Source organism: Trachypithecus francoisi, unplaced genomic scaffold (genome assembly GCF_009764315.1).
Source record: "Trachypithecus francoisi isolate TF-2019V2 unplaced genomic scaffold, Tfra_2.0 Lachesis_group20, whole genome shotgun sequence".
Lineage (NCBI taxonomy): Eukaryota > Metazoa > Chordata > Mammalia > Primates > Cercopithecidae > Trachypithecus > Trachypithecus francoisi.
The window spans coordinates 71,074,070-71,094,445 of NW_022681466.1; the positions used below are offsets into that span (position 1 = coordinate 71,074,070).

A 20,376-nucleotide genomic window follows, 5' to 3' on the forward strand; every position below is an offset into this window, starting at 1 on the left:
AGGGAACTCGTGTTCAGGACCAGGCCAGCTGCTTCTCACTGCAAACACAACCCACCTAATACACTGTTTCCATTTGACCGATGAGGAGGTGGAGGCTCAAAGAAGTTGGAGGGCCGGGCACCCTGGCTCACTCCTGTCATCCCAGCACTTAGGGAGGCTGAGGAGGGTGGATCACCTGAGATTAGGAGTTCAAGACCAGCCTGGCCAACATGGTGAAACTCCATCTCTACTAAAAATACAAAAAAAAAAAAAATTAGCCGGGCATGGTGTCAGGCACCTGTAATCCCAACTACTCGGGAGGCTGAGGCAGGGGAATTGCATGAACCCGGAAGGCGGAGCTTGCAGTGAGCCAAGATCGTGCCACTGCACTCCAGCCTGGCAATAGAGTGAGACTCCGTCTCAGGAGGGAAAAAAAAAAAAAAGATGCTTAAGGATTCAGCATTTGAACTCAGGCTGCCTGACTCTGGGAGGCCTTTCCTGGGCCTGCTCTGTGGGCGGGAGGAGAAGCTTGAGATTCAGTACGGCCTCCCCCACAGAAGCACATTAAGCAGAGAGGAGTCAACCCTGAGGGGCGAGGCGGGGAGGAGCTGGGCTGCACCTCAGCTCGCAATCCTCTGTGCTTCCTCGCTCTGATGAATTATTCATACCCACGACCAGGCAGCAGATCAATAATGCAGGAGCAGAAGCCCTGGCTGGGTCCCGCTTCCAGCTGACCGGCTGCACGGCCACCTCCGGAAAAGGACCCCAGCAGGGCGTAGCAGGCAGGCCTGCCCAGGACGGTGCCCAGGACCTCTGAAATCCAGCTACGCTCAGCACACCAGGCTGGGCGCCCGGCCGCAAACATCCCAGGAAGGAGAGCCGTTTGCAGTTTTCATGATTTTTCTGTCTAGGGGGATCCGTTTTGCGGTCAGCACAAAGGCAGCATGTGAACCTGGGCCAACTCCAGGAGCTGGAATTCCTGCCCCGGGACAGGGGTGCGAGAGGCCTTACAGCTTCCCAGGGTCCCTGCCTTCTCCCACTTCCTCCAGGCCTAGAGTTGGGGTGGAGACCCGGGAGAACCCAGGGTATTAATGTTGGTTGTGAGTAGAAGTTTCCATCCAACCAGCTCTGAGACACCCACTTGGCTGTCCTCCAACCCTGGGAAGGTTCTAGAAGGTTCCAATATCCCCCAGAATTGCATTTTTGAGCCACGCCCACCCTGCCCCCCAACTTCTTACCACCCACACAAAGGTCATTTTTTCCACCTGGGCCACAGCCTCGCTGTGACCACGCTGGACGTGGGGTGCAGGCCTTTTCTGCTGTGAGACCCCCCAAACTTATCTGGGGTTTCTCATATCCTCTTAGTTTCTCAGTACTGCCTAGATGTTCTCAGTTTGTTACAATAAATTATAGGATGAAGAAAAACGAACAGAGAGAGGGAGGGAGGGTTATTTTTAGAGGTGAGATAAGGGACCCACTGGCAGGGGTCACGCCTGGAAGTGCCTCTCAGCTCCATGACTCTGCCTTTCTGGGACTGCAGGAAAGCCAGCCCCCGACAAGGAACACTGAGAGCGGAAGCTGCCTCAGGCATCTGATCAGAGCTGGTCCAACTATTTATTTATTTATGTATTTTTTTTTTTTTTTTTGAGACGTGCGGAGTCTCGCTCTGTCGCCCAGGCTGGAGTGCAGTGGCCGGATCTCAGCTCACTGCAAGCTCCGCCTCCCGGGTTTACGCCATTCTCTCGCCTCAGCCTCCCGAGTAGCTGGGACTACAGGCGCCCGCCATCTCGCCCGGCTAATTTTTTGTATTTTTTTAGTAGAGACGGGGTTTCACCGTGTTAGCCAGGATGGTCTCGATCTCCTGACCTCGTGATCCGCCCGTCTCGGCCTCCCAAAGTGCTGGGATTACAGGCTTGAGCCACTGCGCCCGGCTTATGTATATTTTTGAGACAGAGTCTCGCTCTGTCGCCCAGGCTGGAGTGCAGTGGCTCAACCTCAGCTCACTGCAAGCTCCGCCTCCTGGGTTCAAGTGATTCTCCTGCCTCAACCTCCCGAGTAGCTGGGATTACAGGCGCCCGCCACCATGCCCGGCTAATTTATGTATTTTTAGTAGAGACGGGGTTTCACCATATTGGCCAGGCTGGTTTTGAACTCCTGACCTTGTGATCGGCTCACCTCGGCCTTCCAAAGTGCTGGGATTACAGGCTGGTGATCGCCCCGGCCTGGTCCAATTTTAAATTGCATAGAAAGCACCTGAGCATCTTGTGAAAGGGCTGATTCCGATTGATTGAGGCCAGGGTGTGGCCTGAGTGTTCTGACCGCTCCAGGTGATGCCCATGCTGATGATCCGGGGACCACACTTTGAGTAGCAACAGCCTCTAGAGTCCAGACCGGTGGGGCCCAGGCTTGAGTGTCCACTGGGATCACCTGGAAGGCTTTTAAAACTCTGGTGTGCAAGCCGCACCCAGACCAATTAAGCCAGATTCACTAGCAGTGGCACCCAGGTAGTAGGATTTTTTTTATTTTTTATTTTTTTTGAGACAGAGTCTCACTCTGTCACCCAGGCTGGAGTGCAGTGGTGCGATCTCAACTCACTGCAACCTCCACCTCCTGGATTCAAATGATTCTCCTGCCTCAGCCTCCCGAGTAGCTGGGATTACAGGCACCCACCACCAGGCTCAGCTGATTTTTGTAGTTTTAGCAGAAGACGGCGTTTCGCCATGTTGGCCAGACTAATCGTGAACTCCTGACCTCAGGTGATCCACTTGCCTCGGCCTCCCAAAATGCTGGGATTGCAGGTGTGAGCTACTGTGCCTGGCCAGTAGGAGGATTTTTTAAACATCTCAGGTGATTCCAGTGTGTGGCCACGCTTGAAAAGCCTGCTCCGGGCTGAGTCCCTCCTTTACACAGGGAGACTGAGGTCCAGGGGGAGGCCGGGAGCTGCCAGAGGTCACACAGCCAATGCGTGAAAGGCCTGGGACCGGGCCAGGCGCTACTGGTTCCTGGACACAGTGGGCTGTCTCCTGTTTTGCATCAAGGAACGGGAAGGAGGCGAGGTAGGGCTGGGCCTGGAGGAGATCAGAACATCACGGTCAGCCTGGGGTACCCAGAACCTCCCAGATTGTGGGATGGGAGGAGCTGCCTGCTGAGCCCCAGGACACGGCCTTTTGTGTGTCCTGCTCTCTGTCGGGCCTCCCACAGCCCTGTTTACAGACAGGGAGCCAGAGCCCCCGGGTCCCAGAAGCACAGTGTCCGCCATGGAAGCCTCTGCAAGGTGAGAGCCTCACTTTCCCCTTACATGTTCTCCTCCCAACCTGCTTTTAAACTTCTGAAATCGGTGTCTGACAAATGATCCCAAAGAAACTTCAGGCCCCCATGCCTGCTGTAAAAGGGCGTGGCTGTTGCGGACAGAGGGTGTGTAGAAGGGGCCGGCTCACCTGAGTGTGGCTTAGTTGCTGACATTACACTGGTGGCATTTCACCTTAATGACCTCCAGGTGGCCGGACGCAGTGGCTCATGCCTGTAATCCCAGCACTTTGGGCGGCCTGAGGTCAGAAGTTCGAGACCAGCCTGGCCAACATGGTGAAACCCCGTCTCTAAAAATACAAAATTTAGCCAACATGGTGGTGGGTGCCTATAATCCCAGCTACTTGGGAGGCTGAGGCAGGAGAATCGCTTGAACCTGGGAAAGTGGAGTTTGCAGTGAGCTGAGATCACGCCGCTGCACTCCAGCCTGGGCAACAAGAGCGAAACTCCATCTCAAAAAAGCAAAAAAAAAAAAAAAGTGGCCGGGCGCGGTGGCTCAAGCCTGTAATCCCAGCACTTTGGGAGGCCGAGACGGGCGGATCACGAGGTCAGGAGATCGAGACCATCCTGGCTAACACAGTGAAACCCCGTCTCTACTAAAAAATACAAAAAACTAGCCGGGCGTGGTGGCGGGCGCCTGTAGTCCCAGCTACTCAGGAGGCTGAGGCAGGAGAATGGCGTGAACCTGGGAGGCGGAGCTTGCAGTGAGCTGAGATCCGGCCACTGCACTCCAGCCTGGGCGACAGAGCAAGACTCCGTCTCAAAAAAAAAAAAAAAAAAAAAAAGTATGTAAGTATACGTGTATATCATATTTTTCAGTTCAATCAATGTTTGTTTTGAAGCTTGTCAGCTTCAACATATTGGTCAGGCTGGTCTCAAACGTGGTCTCAGGTGATCTGCCCACCTCAGCCTCCTGAAGTGCTGGGAGCGGTTACAGGATGTGGAAACGGTCAACTCCCTCAGCACAGCTGGAGAGGCCCCTCTCACCACAGCATGCTTCTCAGGGACTGTCCTGCTCTACTGGCTACTGACTGTATGACCTCAGCTAAGCCCCTGGCTGGCTCCTGACTATGATCTTGGCTAAGCCTCTGGATCTCTCTGGATCTCTCTGAGTTTTATTTCTTCCCAGGAAAAGGGGAGGATCCCTCATGGAAGTGTTGTGAGGATTAAATGAGGTAATCCCAGCAGCGCAGGGAGCCCGGCACCTGGCATGCAGGAAGCGGTGCTGTGGCCTCCAGTCTGGATGGAAGGAGCTTTCACTCACAGGAAGCCTGCAACCCGGAGGCTCCTGGTGGCTGGGGCCCTCCCTCCTCCCTTCTACAGACTTGGCCTCAGCACCTGCTACATGCCAGGCCCCGTACTGAACCCTGAGGATGCAGACATGCAGGACACCTTCCTGGACCATGCGACTCTGACCTAAAGAAAACGCGCTAGGCAGGCAGAGAGTTGGTTGTTGGGGGTGGCAGTGAGTGTCTCAGTAGTGAGGCCAGCAGGGTGGGGAACCTGGTGGTCTAGGGACTGTCCAGGAGGTCTGGGAGTCAGGAGCAGGAACATGGCTCAGCTCACTGCAGCTCCAACTTCTCTGGTTCCAGCGATCCTCCCACCTCAGCCTCCTGAGTCGCTGGGACCACAGGTGTACACCACCACGCCTGGCTGATTTTTAAATGTTTTGTAGAGACAGAGTCTCATTATGTTGCAGGCTGGTCTCGAACTCTTGCCTGCCCTCTTCTCTCCAGGCCTGAGATCTATGCAGAAAGGACTAAAGGGAGATGGGGCTGACATTACCACTTATTTTACAGTTGGACAAACTGAGTCCTGGAGGGGACAAGTGACTTGCCCAGAGGAATGCCTTGAGTTGGCCACAGAGTGTGCCAGGTTCCCGGTGCCCAGCCTCAGCCTGACCCTGGGGCCACAGGCAGAGTGGACTGCTCACCCCCTTATTGTTTGGAACCCCCTTGACCCCCGCAGCACAAACACATAGGCCGGAGGCGAGTGTGCACATTCAGGTTTATTTCTTTCCATGCTGAGACACACAGCAGTGTCACTGGTGTAGGCAGTGTGAGGGGTGGGTCTTGCTACTCCCTGTGGGACACACGGAGAGGCTGGGTTAGTGCCTTAAGCCGGGCCACTGTGTTCATGCAGGTCAGCAGGGCCACTGACCCCTCTGGCCTCCAGGTGGTGTGGGGCAGGGGCTGCGGGACCCTCCGTCCAGGTCCCCTGGTGTCCAGAATGGCTTTCTCCTCCAGGGCCCGAGCCCTCCTGCTCTGTGCTCTGTGGGCCTCCGCCGCCTCCACACACCTCGGGGGCCTCTGAGCTCTGTCCCCGGCGCCCGAGGAAACTCTCAAGTCATCCTCACCTGCCTGGAAGAGCGCCCTGGCTGTGCCCATTCCTGGGGCATCTGCAGTGGCTTCCCCTAAGCAGGGCCTATGGCTGTCCTGGGTTCCAAGTGTGAACAAGCGTGTGTGTGTGTGTGTGTGTGTGTGGAGGAGTGCATGGCGGAGCCTATTTGTGCGGGTGTGAAAAGGTCTGGGCATGTGTGCGCTCTGAGGGCACCTAGAGTCCCTTCGGGTATCACGTTCCTCTTGTGACAATCCCTCAACCATCGGTTCGTTTCTCTCCTCTCCCTGGGTTGCTGAGGCTGAGGACCCCGGGGGCCTGCTGGGAAAACACCCACTCATCATCTCCTTCCAGAGCCTGTGCGGGGCCAGTTCCATCCACCTCACGTCTCCCCCGGGTCACGTGACCTCACGAGTGACACAAATACTCGGTGCTCACACCCTTCCCCAACAAACAGGGGCATCGGTTTTGGCCTCAAAGATCCCATTAAGCAAACCCAACCAGTCCCTTCTATATGACCAGGAGAGGCTGGAGTTTATTCTGCAGGTGGGGGACTGACATAGGAACACCAGCTCCAAAGGACCAACCTGGCACCCCGAACCCTGCACCCCTGCCCTCCAGCAGTCACACGGGCTCTGGAAGGCTCAGAGCTCCAGCTGTGCATAGGCCCAGGGCCCCTCCCTGCAGACAGAACCTCTGTACTGACCTGCTCTTCCCTTCCCCAGGCCTCTGAGGAGGATGGGGAGATGAACAGGGGCCCTGGAGAGGAGGCAGGAGGGTCCTGATGGGGCACAGAGGATGCTGACTTCAACAGCCTTGGGCCAGCCTGACTGTGGCTGGGAACCCTGCCCATGAAGGCATTGACTCTGGTTGTGAGGTGGGGCCTCCTAGGACAGGAAAGCCTGGAGCATCCCTCTCCAAGGCCTGCGAGCTGCAGTCAGGAGGGTAGGCGGGGGCAGGAGAGGTACCTGTGGCTGGAGCCTGGGCCAGGGAGAAGTCTAGGGAAAATCATGGGCCTGGAACAAGGGAAGAGGCCGAGGGCCCCGCTTGGCTCCTTTTGGGGGTCCCATTAGGTCCTAAGACAGGCCGTGGCATCCAGGCCCCAGGCTCTGTGCATGCAAGTATATCCACAAACCTGGTCCCCCCACTCTCTGCAGACGGAGTCCTTCAGCTGAGCCCTTCCCTTGGTCTCAGGACCGTCAAACAGACCCCATAAAAACTGTGGCTCACGCCCTTGCAGGTGGCACAAACGCCCCTGACAGCCTGGGACCCCTTGGGAAGTCCCCCCAGGGTGGTCCCAAAACTTCCTCCAGGGAAGGCCCCTGCTGTTTGTGGATGGCCGGGGGCCCAGGGCCAAGCACAGAGCCTAGGGCTAGGCTGGAGGCCTGAAACCACCACCTGAGCCACACCACTCGGGGCCCCGAGCTTGCATCCCAGGCCATTTCAGAGGCCACGGCAGGACAAGAGCTCAGACCTCGGCCTTCCCCACTGGCTGACCTTGGCCAGGTCTGGTCGGTGCCCCGGGCTACAGCAGAAGTAGGAGGAAGAGGCAGACTGGCTTGTCCTGAGAGACATCCTGGGACCAGAGTCCTGTAGAGATGCTTCCAAAGCTGACAGGTTTGGGAAGAGGCATGCAGGTCACACCGTCTCGGTACCTGTCTTCACAGACATGCCTCCCTCTCAGCACCATCACCTTGCAGCGGAGGATGTCAACTGAGGCAGGTGCCTCCTTCCCAGGAGCTGCACCCCCCACAGGTCCTGCGGCAGGTGGCGGGGGATGTTCCGGGCCTGTGTTGAGCACAGCTCCACCTCTGCGCTCAGGGCCCTGGCTGGGATCGCAGCAGGCAGGTGGCACGAAGCATGCAAACAGTCCGTTCTCTCCCCGCTTGAGAAAAATACAACAGATGAGCCCCACGTCTTTGCTACTGGTCCACAGACACAAAGGAGCTCTGCTGCATCTCTCCCTGCCGGCGTGTGTCTCGTTTGTGGGGCTGGGTTTTTTCCTTATCCTGGCAGTTTCGCTGCTTGGTAGAACCCAGGAAATGGTGGGAACGAGAAACAAGCCAGAGTGCCGGGGTTGAAATCCCAGGACACGCCCGGGAGAGTAAACCACGTTACCCGTCGGGTTCGCCGTGTTTTCCTTCTCTCCAGGCTTTCCCGTCGGATGGGGGCTGACGATGGGTGACTGGGAAGTTTCCCTCTGAGTTTGTGCTTTTAGAACTTGGGGACAGGGGATGCTTGACAGTCACCACCCCGGCCTCCCGCGGTGTGTGGGGGGTGTGGGTCAGAGCTCTCCCGATGGCCAGGGCCGGCCTCTGCTAGCCCAGCTCCCCGGTTAAGTTTTTTTCTTCTGAACTGTAAAGAAAAGAACAGATAAAAGGCAGAACAGGGCTCAGAACCCTGGCTCTTCAGGTCCCTGATGGGAGGATTTGGATTTCTGGTTCCCAGTGGGAAATGGTAATAGGGATAAGGCTAAGGATTGGGGACCTCTTTGGTTTGGGGCTCTTGGAAAAACTGAACTCCTGCCAATAAGAGGACTGCGGCCTCAGTGACCGGCTCAGGTGGGCACTGGGTTAGAGGTGGGCATGCAACCCTAACTGAGCCAATCTGAATCAGTCCTGAGACTTTCACTAGGTAACTATTGACAGTTCTTTCCCTGCTTAGTTACTGGACTGATTAAAATGTGTGCCACTCTGTTCGGGCGCGGTGATTCACGCCTGTAATCCCAGCACTTTAGGAGGCTGAGGCCGGCGGATCACCTGAGGTCAGGAGTTGGAGACTAGCCTGGCCAACATGATGAAACCCCATCTCTACTGAAAATACAGGAATTAGTCGGGCGTGGTGGTGGGTGCCTGTAATCCCAGCACTTTGGGAGGCCAAGGTGGGCGGATCACCTGAGGTTGGGAGTTCCAGACCAGCCTGACCAACATGGAGCAACTCCGTCTCTACTAAAAATACAAAATTAGCTGGGCATGGTGGTGCATAGCTGTAATCCCAGGTACTCAGGAGGCTGAGGCGGGAGAATCACTTGAACCCAGGAAGCAGAGGTTGCAGTGAGCCGTGATCGCATCATTGCACTCCAGCCTGGGCAACAAGAGTGAAACTCCGTTTCAAAAATAAAATTAGGGCCAGGCACAGTGGCTCAAGCCTGTAATCCCAGCACTTTGGGAGGCCAAGACGGGTGGATCACGAGGGCAGGAGATCGAGACCATCCTGGCTAACACGGTGAAACCCCGTCTCTACTAAAAAATAAAAAAAACTAGCCGGGCGAAGTGGCGGGTGCCTGTAGTCCCAGCTACTCAGGAGGCTGAGGCAGGAGAATGGCATGAACCCGGGAGGCAGAGCTTGCAGTGAGCTGAGATCCGGCCACTGCACTCCAGCCTGGGCGACAGCGCGAGACTCTCTCAAAAAAAAAAAAAAAAAATACAAAATAAAATTTCCCTTGCTTGGATGACTTCACTGGGCCATTTATGGGTGCCCACAGAAGGGTCACCTACTTTTTGAATTCCACCATATATACTGTTTGCTTCTGGGGTTTCCTGGCTGGCTATGCAGGGATTTTAGTGTTTACAAAGCACAGTCACATCCATTATCTTGGGTGATGCTTAAGAAAGTCTCTGTGCTGAAGGCTCTTTCCTGCCACTTGATACCAGCAAACACTGAGGCTTAGTCAGGAACCGGCCCAGTCCCAGGCCCATCAGAGCTGAGGCTGGAGCTCCTGGCCGCTGACTCTGAGGCTGTGGACTTTCCACACCCTTGCCATCAATTCAGTCTCCAGGCATCAGACAAGTCTGCCAGCCCATCCCCACTCAGCCGGTCCCTGCTGGGAACTGGGTCCCTTTTCTGGAGTGGGAGGATAAGGCCGGGGCCCCCACCGGCCCTCCTTCTTCCCCCAACCCACCACGTCTGCCCCTGAGGCTGGGTACACCCTTGCGCAGTCCTCCCGCCAGGCAAGCTGGCTCCCTCCTCTCCAAGGAGCTGGGTCTCACCTGTGAAGTTGACGATCACGGCCACCATGATGATGACAAGGCCCATGAAGATGAGGGTGATGCTGAGCAGCCGAGCCAGGCGGCCCAGCCTGCGGGCGCCGTCCACGTTGCCCTGTTGCATGCTACTTCGCGACTGCGGAGAGAGCGTGGAGACCCCGGGAACCGGGAAGGCTGTCAGCTTCGTGGGCCTCAGCAGGCAGCCCTGGGGTGGTCCTGAGCCTGGGCCTCCGGAAACATCCTGTCCCCATGACAGTCCACTCTAGGGGAGAGGAAGAGGGCTCCCCATGGAGAAGTGGCCGGGGCCTCTCGTGCTGACCCCTAACCACACCTGTCCCTTCCTGGCTGGGGACAGCTGGGAGCAGAACCCAGAAAAGCCTGGCACTTCTCAGGGTGGTGGTGGAGGGGGCGGCGGCGGCAGTGGCAGGTGGTAGGCTAGAGACTGAGGGCCTGAGAAAGTGGACCAGGTCCAGGCCAACTGATAAGAACAGACAGGCCAGGACCCCCAGACTCCAGCGCAAGGCTCACTTCTGCAGAGGCACTGGGATCAAAGACAGCCCCTGGCTCTTCCTACAGCCTGACACACCGGCCTCCTCTCCACCCCTACCGCCATAAAAAGAGACATTGTCGGCTGGGCGCAGTGGCTCACACCTGTAATCCCAGCACTTGGAGAGGCCAAGGCGGGTGGATCACGAGTGAAACCCCGTATCTACTAAAAGTACAACAATTAGCCGGGCGTGGTGGTGGACGCCTGTAGTCCCAGCTACTCAGGAGGCCGGGGCAGGGGAATGGCATGAACCTGGGAGGCGGAGCTTGCAGTGAGCCGAGATTGCGCCACTGCCCTCCAGCCTGGGTGACAGAGTGAAACTCCGTCTCAAAAAAAAAAAAAAACTGTCGGCCGGGCGCGGTGGCTCAAGTCTGTAATCCCAGCACTTTGGGAGGCCGAGACGGGCGGATCACGAGGTCAGGAGATCGAGACCATCCTGGCTAACACGGTGAAACCCCATCTCTACTAAAAAATACAAAAAACTAGCCGGGCGAGATGGCGGGCGCCTGTAGTCCCAGCTACTCTGGAGGCTGAGGCAGGGGAATGGCGTAAACCCGGGAGGCGGAGCTTGCAGTGAGCTGAGATTCGGCCACTGCACTCCAGCCTGGGCGACAGAGCCAGACTCCGTCTCAAAAAAAAAAAAAAAAAAAAACTGTCTTTACAGCCTCCGTTTCCCACCCAAGAACCACATCCTTGTTCAGTCGAGCCCACTTCCCTGGTCACACAAAAGCATGAAACGCCTTGTGGTTGCCTGGGGAGACCAGGACTGGGTGGGGCCACATGTGGCTTCCCGGGGGCCCTGTTATATGTGTCACTCCTTCTCAGTGAGCTCTGTTCTTCCTGAACCTAGTGAAAACGGATGAGGGTGAGGACAGAGGTCCTAGGAGGGTCCTGGGGTGACTTGGTAGGAGGTGGGGCCAAGCGTCTCTAAGGGTCCTGTGTCCCCACCTCCCTAGAACAGAGGCACACGCAGAAGTTCTCTGATGGTGTGGCTGGTTTCAGGGTCTCAGGGAAGTCTCTTGGTTATTTTGTTTTCTGATTATGGCTGATTTCAGGGCCTCAAGGAAGTCCCTTGGTTATTTTATTTTCGGATTATTTGAGGCTCCTGAGTTCAACATGGAAATGCGGTTAAGTATGATGAAGATGATGACGAAGACGATGATGAGTTTACTTCGTGCCAGGCAGCTTGCTAAAGTCTGTACCTAGATTACCTCATTTAGCTTCAGTCATCCTGGGGGTTTGGCAATGCAGCCGCACCTCCCTGAGGAAGAAACTGAGCCTCAGAGCCCTGCCCCTTCCTCCCTCTCTCCTCTCTCTGCAGGTGGCTTCCTGGGGTCCTTTCATTTCACTGCTCAGAATTCTAACCAACCTCCACCCAGCCCCGCACTTCATTCCAAGCTCCGTCCGGGACAGTGTGATACCATCACACTCAACCCGCGACATCAAATTCAACCTGTGCCTTGTGTCTCTCCTCCTCCTTGTCCAGGCCTGAGCTCCTCCCTCTCTGTGATGGCTCCTCTGCCCTGTGATAAAGCAGGAGCATCACTATCTTGAACAAACTCTAAGTTTCCCTTGATTAAAAAACCGCCTAAATCTAGCCCCAAAACATCAGCCTAATGTTAGCATAACCAGATACATGCCAACCCCGAGATGAACCCCTCTCCAATCAGAAACATGCCAACCCTGAGATAGAGATGTTCCAGCCCGCAGTCAACTTTTCCTCACGTAGAAACATTCCAAACCTGTGATAAGCCCCCTGCTTCCAAAACCCTTAAATATCCTTAGTCTGTAAGAGAGAACAGTCCTGACCAAAATTGGCCAGAAGCCCCTCTCAGGTTTACTCTCTGAAATAAACCTGTTTGTGACAGTTGAGCAGCTTTATTTTTTATTTTTTATTTTTTTTGAGACGGAGTCTCACTCTGTCGCCCAGGCTGGAGTGCAGTGGCGCAATCTTGGCTCACTGCAAGTTCCACCTCCCAGGTTCACGCCATCCTCCTGCCTCAGCCTCCTGAGTAGCTGGGACTACAGGCGCCTGCCAACAGGCCTGGCTAATTTTTTGTTATTTTTAGTAGAGACGGGGTTTCACTGTGTTAGCCAGGATGGTGTCGATCTCCTGACCTCGTGATCTGCCCACCTCGGCCTCCCAAAGTGCTGGGATTACAGGCGTGAGCCACCGTGCCCAGCCTGTTGAGCAGCTTGTTATGCTTCTTTCCTTTTTTTTTTTTTTTTTTGAGACAGTGTCTTGCTCTGTCGCCTAGGTTGGAGTGCAGTGGCGTGATCTTGGCTCACCACAAGCCCCACCTCCGAGGGTCACGCCATTCTCCTGCCTCAGCCTCCCGAGTAGCTGAGACTACAGGCGCCTGCCACCATGCCTGGCTAATTTTTGTATTTTTAGTAGAGGTGGGGTTTCACCATTTTGGCCAGGCTGGTCTCGAACTCCTGACCTCAGGTGATCCGTCCTCGGCCTCCTAAAGTGCTGGGATTACAGGTGCAAGCCACTGCGCCCAGCCTTTTTCCTCTCAAAGATCCCCCCAGCACCAGTCTCTGTTCTTTTTTTTTTTTTTTTTTGAGACGGAGTCTCGCTCTGTCACCCAGGCTGGAGTGCAGTGGCCGGATCTCGGCTCACTGCAAGCTCCGCCTCCAGGGTTCACGCCATTCTCCTGGCTCAGCCTCCCGAGTAGCTGGGACTACAGGCACCCACCACCTCACCCAGCTAGTTTTTTGTATTTTTTTTTTAGTAGAGATGGGGTTTCACCGTGTTAGCCAGGATGGTCTCGATCTCCTGACCTTGTGATCCACCCGTCTCGGCCTCCCAAAGTGCTGGGATTACAGGCTTGCGCCACCGTGCCCGGCACCAGTCTCTGTTCTTCCTCACCCTTTCCCCACGCCCCCGATTCACACTGTCTGTATTTATACCAGGCACATACCTCCAATTCACACTGTATTTATACCAGGCTCATGACCCCGATTCACACTGTATTTATACCAGGCTCATGCCCTGATTAACACTGTCTGTATTTGTATCAGGCACTCTGCGAGGCCCCGGGACGCAGCGGCATGGAGAAGTATCCGGTTCCTGTTGTCACAGCACTCTCAGCCCACTGGCCATGTTTGTGATCACACAAAGAAAGGTAAAAATGCAACTATGGGTAGCATGACAAAGGAGAGGCACGTGGTACCAGGAGAGCTCGTGAAAGGGGAGAACCGGGGAAGACTTCCTGGAGGAAGGACATTTCAGCTGAGATGTGGAGAAGGATGAGCAAGAATTCGATTGTTTCCAAAGGAAGAAGGAGTATCCCAGGCAGAGAGAGCAGCCATGTGCAAAGGTGCTGCATGGCAAATGTGTACATGTTCAAAAAACAGTCGCTGACTGAGGAGGTTGGAGGCACCGGACGGAGGTCAGCGTCACTGGGGCTGATGGAGGGAGGAGGGCGAGGCTGCAGAGACGGGCAGGGCCAGGCCAGGCAGGGCTCGAGCAGCACCAGAAGGAGAATGGTCCTTATATCATGAGCAGCAGGGGCCAATGTAGGATGTGAGTCTGGAGTGACAGGACTGGATACAGATTTCCAAAACACCCTTCTGGCTGCAGCATGGGGATCACAGGGAGATGAGTCGGGAGCTGTTGCGAAGGTTCAGTGAGATGATGGTGGCTGAGGCAATCCCAGCTGCTCAGGGTCTTCCACAGAACAAAGTCCAAATGTAGGCCGGCTTTACATTTTCTGTGTGGGTGTGTGTTTGTTTGAGATGGAGTTTTGCTCTTGTTGCCCAGGCTGCAGTGCAATGGCGAGATCTCGGTTCACCGCGACCTCCACCTTCTGGGTTCAAGCATTTCTCCTGCCTTAGCCTCCCAAGTAGCTGGGATTATAGCATCCACTATGCCCAGCTAATTATGCATTTTTAGTAGCAACAGGGTTTCACCATGTTGGTCAGGCTGGTCTTGAACTCCTGACCTTGGTGATCCCAGCCTTCCAAAGTGCTGGGATTACAGGCATGAGCCACTATGCCTAGCCTACATTTTCTGTTTTATCCTCCACTATTTTCTTCCACAATCACTGGGCCCAGCCGATCTGAGTTGCTTGAGGTTCGAGCAACGACCTCCACAAGGCTTTATTCTGGCTATTTCTCCTGCTTCTCCAAAACGCCACATGTCCAAATCCCTCCATCCTTTAAGGGGTGGCTCCAAGGCCACCTCCTCTGTGAAGCCCACCAAGATTCCTCCAGCTCTGCCAGAAGAATAATAAACCCTGGCACTCTTGGAATGTATATTATGTTGGGAACGATGCTAAATGCTGCCACCCATTAGAGCAATTCATCCTGTATTAGTCTGTTCTCATGTCACTAATAAAGATATACCCTAGACTGGGTAATTCATAAAGGAAAGAGGTTTAACTGACTCACAGTTCAGCATGGCTGGAGAGGCTCAGGAAACTTACAATCATGGCGGAAGGGGTGGTAAACACGTCCTCCTTCACATGGTGGCAGGAAGGAAAAGTGTTGAACAAAAGGGGAAAGCCCCTTATAAAACCATCACATTGGCTGGTGCAGTGGCTCACGCCTGTAAGCCCAGCACTTTGGAAGGCCAAGGTGGGTGGATCACCTGAAATCGGGAGTTCAAGACCAGCCTGGCCCACATGGCAAAACGCTGTCTCCACTCAAAATACAAAAATTAGCCGGGCGTGGTAGCAGGTGCCTGTAATCCCAGCTACTCAGGAGATTGAGGCAGGAGAATTACTTGAACCCGGGAGGCAGAAGTTGCAGTGAGCTGAGATTGCACCATTGCATGGCTGAGGTGGGCGGATCACCTGAGGTCAGGAGTTCGAGACCAGACTGACTAACATGGTGAAACCCCATCTCTACTAAAAATACAAAAAATAAGCCGGGTGTGGTGGCACCTGCAACTTGGGAGGCTGAGGCAGGAAAATCGCTTGAACCTAGGAGGCGGAGGTTGCAGTGAGCCAAGACCGTGCCACTGCACTCCAGCCTGGGCAACAAGAGCAGAACTCTGTCTCAGAAAAAAAAAAGAAAATCCACCAGATCTCGTGAGAACTCACTATCACGAGAGCAGCACACGGGGGTAACTGCCCCAGGATTCAGTGACCTCCACTGCGTCCCTCCTAGGACACGAGGGGATTATGGGAACTACAATTCAGGATGAGGTTTGGGTGGGGACACAGCCAAGCCGTATCACCTTTCTAACACTCCGACGAGGCAGGGATTGTGATTACTCCATTTCACAGAAGAAGAGATGGGGGCACAGCACAGACCATGATGTGGACATGGTACAAGAAGCAATTGGGGAGGGGGAAAATGCCAGATCAACAAGGGCCCTGGGCCAGGAGCGGTGGTGCATGCCTGTAATCTCAGCACTGTGGGAGGCCGAGGTGGGCAGAGTGCTTGAGGTCAGGAGTTCAAGACCAGCCTGGGAAACATGGCGAAACCCCATCTGTACAAAAAATACAAAAATTAGCCGGGTGTGGTGGCATGTGTCTGTAGCTCCAGCTACTCAGGAGGCTGAGGCAGGAGGATCGCTGGAGCCTGGGAGGCAAAGGCTGCAGTGAGCCGAGATCACGCCATGTGCTCCAGCCTCAGCAACAGAGCAAGACTCTGTTTCAAAAGAAAACAAAACAAAAGGTGGGGCATGGTGGCTCACGCCTGTAATCCCAGCACTCTGGGAGGCCGAGGCAGGTGGATCACGAAGTCAGGAGATCGAGACCATCCTGGCTAACACAGTGAAACCCCGTCTCTACTAAAAATACAAAAAATTAGCTGGGCATGGTAGCGGGCACTTGTAGTTCCAGTTACTTGGGAGGCTGAGGCAGGAGAATGGCGTGAACCTGGGAGGCAGAGGCTGCAGTGAGCCGAGATTGTGCCACTGCACTCCAGCCTGGGCGACAGAGCGAGACTCAGCCTCAAAAACAAAGGAACAAACGAAGGGCCTGACGGTCCCATAAGGGAGTCAGGATTTTGTCCTGCAGGAACAGGGAGCCAATGAAGGATATGAAGTGGGGACAGGATCAGATTTTCATTTTAGGAATGATCTTTCTGACTACCGTGTAGAGTATGGGCCAGAGATTGGGAGCAGACAGTTTCAAAGATGGGAACGAAGTAGAGGATTGAAAAAGAGTTCAGACTTGAGAAGTTCTGAAGGTAGAATCCATGGGTTTTGGTGAAAGGTGAGATGGAGTGTGGGGGAGGAACGGGACTTGAAGGATTCCAGGGTTCCCGGCTTGGGTGCAGGATGAGTGGAGGTGCCCTTCCTCCAGCTGGGAACCAGGAAGGGGGCCGTGCAGTGTTCAGGCTTGGATTTGGGCAGAGGTGGGGAGTGCCGCGGGATGTAGCTGTACTTGGATACACCGGCCCCGTTGCGCAGGAGTCAGTCACACAGGGATGCAACTGAGGCCATCCCAGGGCAGATGGAAAGACAGACAGGACTGTGGGGAACACTGACTCATAAATAAAGCGGGTGCTGGGGAAAAGAAGGCTGGAAGGGAGCCGGAGGAGGAGCGGGAGAGGGCGGGAGGGCCGTAACTGGGAAGTGCAGGATGGGAAAGAAGGAGGAAGTGGCTGGCAGCGCCGTGTCCCCATTTCTACATGGTAGCGGGCACTTGTAGTTCCAGTTACTTGGGAGGCTGAGGCAGGAGAATGGCGTGAACCTGGGAGGCAGAGCTTGCAGTGAGCCGAGATTGCGGCACTGCACTCCAGCCTGGGCAACAGTGCGAGACTTGTCTCAAAAACAAAACATAACAAAAAACCCCAAAAAACCATACCATGACCCTGTCAGAGCCCCACACCCTCCCGGTGTTGTTCTGAAGCCATGGGTGTGGCCCGTTTCACTTCACCCCCTCTCTCGTGCAGGCATTATGGTTATGCCCATTTTGCAGACGGGCATGCTGGGGAGAAGAGCCGTTTGAATGACTTTCCCAGCTAATTACCTTAAGTTTATGTCTAGCATGGGTGCTTCTTGCAATATGTCGTAAGAATCTGTTTAAGAGTTCCTCCCCGCAGGACTGGAGGCTCTGGGGAATTGGCAACGGTGTCTGGTCAGCACTGTATTCCCTGTGTCCAGCCCAGTATTCATCAGACCTGACACAAAAACCGTAAAACGGGCCGAGTGTGGTGGACTCACGCCTGTAATCCCAGCACCTTGGAAAGCCGAGATGGGAGGATTCCCTGACGTCAGGAGTTTGAGACCAGCCTGGCCAACATGGCAAAACCCCATCTCTACTAAAAACACAAAAATTAGCTGGGCGCAGTGGCAGGCGCCTGTAGTCCCAGCTACTTGGGAGGCTGAGGCAGGAGAATTGTATGAACCTGGGAGGCGGAGCTTGCAGTGAGCCGAGATCGCACCATTGCATTCCAGCCAGGGCGACAGAGTGAGACTCTGTCTCAAACAAAACAAAACAAAACCTTTAAAGAATGTAGAAACAGGCCAGGCGCAGTGGCTCACACCTGTAATCCCAGCACTTTGGCAGGCCAAGGTGGGCAGATCATGAGGTCAGGAGTTCAAGACCAGCCTGGCCAATGTGGTAAAACCCCATCTCTACTAAAAATACAAAAATTAGCCAGGTGTGGTGGCGGATGCCTGTAATCCCAGCTACTCAGGAGGCTGAGGCAAGATAATTGCTCGAACCTGGGCGGCAGAGGTTGCAGTGAGCCAAGATCGCACCATTGCACTCCATCCTGGGTGACAGAGCAAGACTCTGTCTTGAAAAAAAAAGAAAAAGTAGAAATGCACTGGGGCATGTTTCCGTGGTCTCCTCGCCTTGGACTTAGGCTCCCTTTGACAGAGGCAGGTCCTGCCCAGCCTGCACCTGCCACCCCACCCGGAGACGGATTCCAGCAGCTGTTTCCTCCTGAGCCTTTGGGTGGCTTCCCTCCCCAAATCTGGTCTCCCCTCCTGAGGCCTTTCCCTGTAACCAAGAGGTGGGCCCTGCCCAGAGACACTGGCTGCACCCCTGGGTCCTGGCTGTACCTGGAAGTGGTCCCCAGGTGCAGCAGGCATCACAGAGAGCTGCCCGGAAGGCCCCTGCCCAGCCCTGCTTCCAGAGCCCATGCCAAGTCCCTCAGACTCAGGAAGGCTGCCAGGGCTCCCTGATGTCCTGAAAGGTAGTACTAGCTTTGGTGGGATGCGGAAGGTTTCCCTGGTGGGAGGCTGGGCCTCACTGAGGTAGACAGAGTTGTTTGAAGAAATAGGAGCTTTCTCAGAGGACAACTCCTGGGGGTTTGGTGATGGTGACTCTGCAGGGAGTCCCTCTTGGGAGAGCTGCCCGCACCCCTCCGCCAGTCCTCTGGCTCTGACCAGCCTGGGCCAGCAGTTTTCTGCCCCCTGCCCCTGACCTCACTCTGAAATCATTGCTGGGCCCTGCTTCTCCCTCTCCCTGCCCTTTCATAACTCTCTCTTCTTCCTGGACTTCAAAAGTCACTTGCCAATATCTGCTGACATTTTCTATGAAGTCCTTTATAAGTAGCTCTACCCAAATGGCTTGGGTTGGATACAGTCTAAGATGATTCATTCAAAACCCCATAGACATGAAGACCCGGCCACATGCCCCTTCCTGGGCACGGCGGGCCATGCCCTCTGACTCTCAGTTTTCACTTGTGACCCAGACCTCCCCTGCCGTGAAGACGGAGGCTGAAATCAGCCCAGCTGAGGAGTTGCAGAGGGCTCCGGAGGGAGCTCCACGCCTGGGGAGGAGCAGCCTTCCAGCTCTCCCCGCTTCGTGCGCCCCTTGGGGGATCCTGGCCCCGGAGCCCTCAGCGCACCGCAGGGAAGCTGCTGTGACTCTGGGAAACCGGAGCTGGCAGAGGCTGGGAGCATGTCCAGGTGGCCTGGGAGGACACACGGGGCCCTGGGACCCCTGTCTGGTACAACCTCTGCTGAGACAGCCCCACTCGGTGATGACTCTTTAGGACCGCCCGTCCCTCCTAAAACAGCAAGACCTCCAGCTGGCTATCTTTCTGGCCTGCGGGATGTACCACCAGGCAGCTCCCTGAGTGCCCCTCCCCAGCAGCCATAGGCACAAAGTCAAGCTCTGATGCCCAGAAGCAGAGATGAGAGAACAGAACGGGAGCTCTCGCAGCCCCAGGGCCCCTCTCGAAGGGGAAGGAGGAGGCCAGCGAGGAAAGGAGTCTTCCTCAAGCCCCCCACTCCCAGGTCTCTCTTCTCCACACCCTGGGCAGTGTGTTTGGTGCCTGCCTGGGGGACACACAGCCCTGGGCCCAGCCCCTGCCCCTGGAACAAAGAGCAGCACTTACCATGATGGAAATGATGAGGGGGATGATGTTGAGGGGCCAGACGGGGCAGAAGCAGGAGACGATGGCCAGGATGAGGTAATCTCTGGGGGCTTCTTGGTCTTGGGCATAGGAGGTGGTGGCGATGGAGGACGCCCTCCTTGAGCTGGCCCGGGAGGGGGACCGAGGCAGTGGGGCCTCCAGGTGCCCCTCGGAGACGGCCTTGAAGGGCAGGCCATGGCCATTCTGTTCCAGATCCAGAGGCCCCGAGAGGGTCTTGGACAGATTGAGGGTCTTGTCTTCCTTGTCCTCTGCCTTGGTGAGGAGTTTCTCCATCTCCGGCAGGTCCAGGGGTGCGGTGGAGCCTGGCTCCTGTGCTGAAGGAAACTCGGGCTGCACCGGACTGGCCATGTGGGCCTGGGCCTTGCACGGCTGCAGCTCCAGGCTGGGACAAGGGACTCTGGAGGGACCTCAGTGCACCATTCCCCAGCCCTGACTGAGGGCTTCTAGGTCGGGGGCAGAGGCGTCCCTCAGGGGACGGAGGGCCGGCTGGGTGCTGGAAGGGTTGGGCTGGGCTCCTCAAGGCCAGCTGAGTTCAGAGGCTGTGGCCTGCCTGCTGCCCCTGCGGCGCTCCCAGAAAGATGCTGGAGCCTGCGGCTTCGTTCAAGTTTGAGGCCAACTTTGCTGGTGCTGCTGAGAGCACAGATGGGCAGGGAAGCAACAGAAATCTCAGAGAGCAGAGAGGGGAATGCGCCTCTTAGGGAGGCTCTGTGTGTGTGTGTGTGTGTGTGTGTGTGTGTGTTCGTGTGTGTGGGTGTGCACCACACAGCCTCCCTCCCTCTCCCCCTCCTTGGTGATGCTTTTCCTTTTCAATTCTCCTCTCCCCAGAGAACCACCCTGGCAGCATTTTGCCTCTGCCCCAGCCCAGCCCAGCCCAGCCCAGCCCCGCTCAGCTCTGCCCAGCCCAGCCCAGCCCAGAGGGACCTGGGC

General features: G+C 55.7%; 1 protein-coding gene across 1 annotated transcript; it reads right to left on the reverse strand.

The window, feature by feature from the left end:
* Positions 1 to 5,274: 5,274 nt before the first annotated feature.
* TRARG1 (trafficking regulator of GLUT4 (SLC2A4) 1) lies at positions 5,275 to 20,102 on the reverse strand. The gene is made up of 3 exons (XM_033181939.1): positions 19,411 to 20,102; positions 9,612 to 9,744; positions 5,275 to 7,977 (listed from the first exon to the last, which is right to left on the reverse strand). The coding sequence occupies exons 1-3, from the start codon at positions 19,795 to 19,797 to the stop codon at positions 7,958 to 7,960; spliced, it is 540 nt and encodes a 179-aa protein (XP_033037830.1). The 5' UTR covers positions 19,798 to 20,102; the 3' UTR covers positions 5,275 to 7,957.
* Positions 20,103 to 20,376: the final 274 nt, after the last annotated feature.

What these genes read in the sequence shown, in the direction of transcription:
- TRARG1 (XM_033181939.1), bottom strand. Translation starts at nt 19,797, where the DNA reads ATGGCCAGTCCGGTGCAGCCCGAGTTTCCTTCAGCACAGGAGCCAGGC. An exon ending in CCCTCATCATTTCCATCATG is followed by an intron (nt 9,745 to 19,410) that starts GTAAGTGCTGCT and finishes CTCTCTCCGCAG; the next exon opens with TCGCGAAGTAGCATGCAACA. An exon ending in CGTGATCGTCAACTTCACAG is followed by an intron (nt 7,978 to 9,611) that starts GTGAGACCCAGC and finishes TTTTCTTTACAG; the next exon opens with TTCAGAAGAAAAAAACTTAA.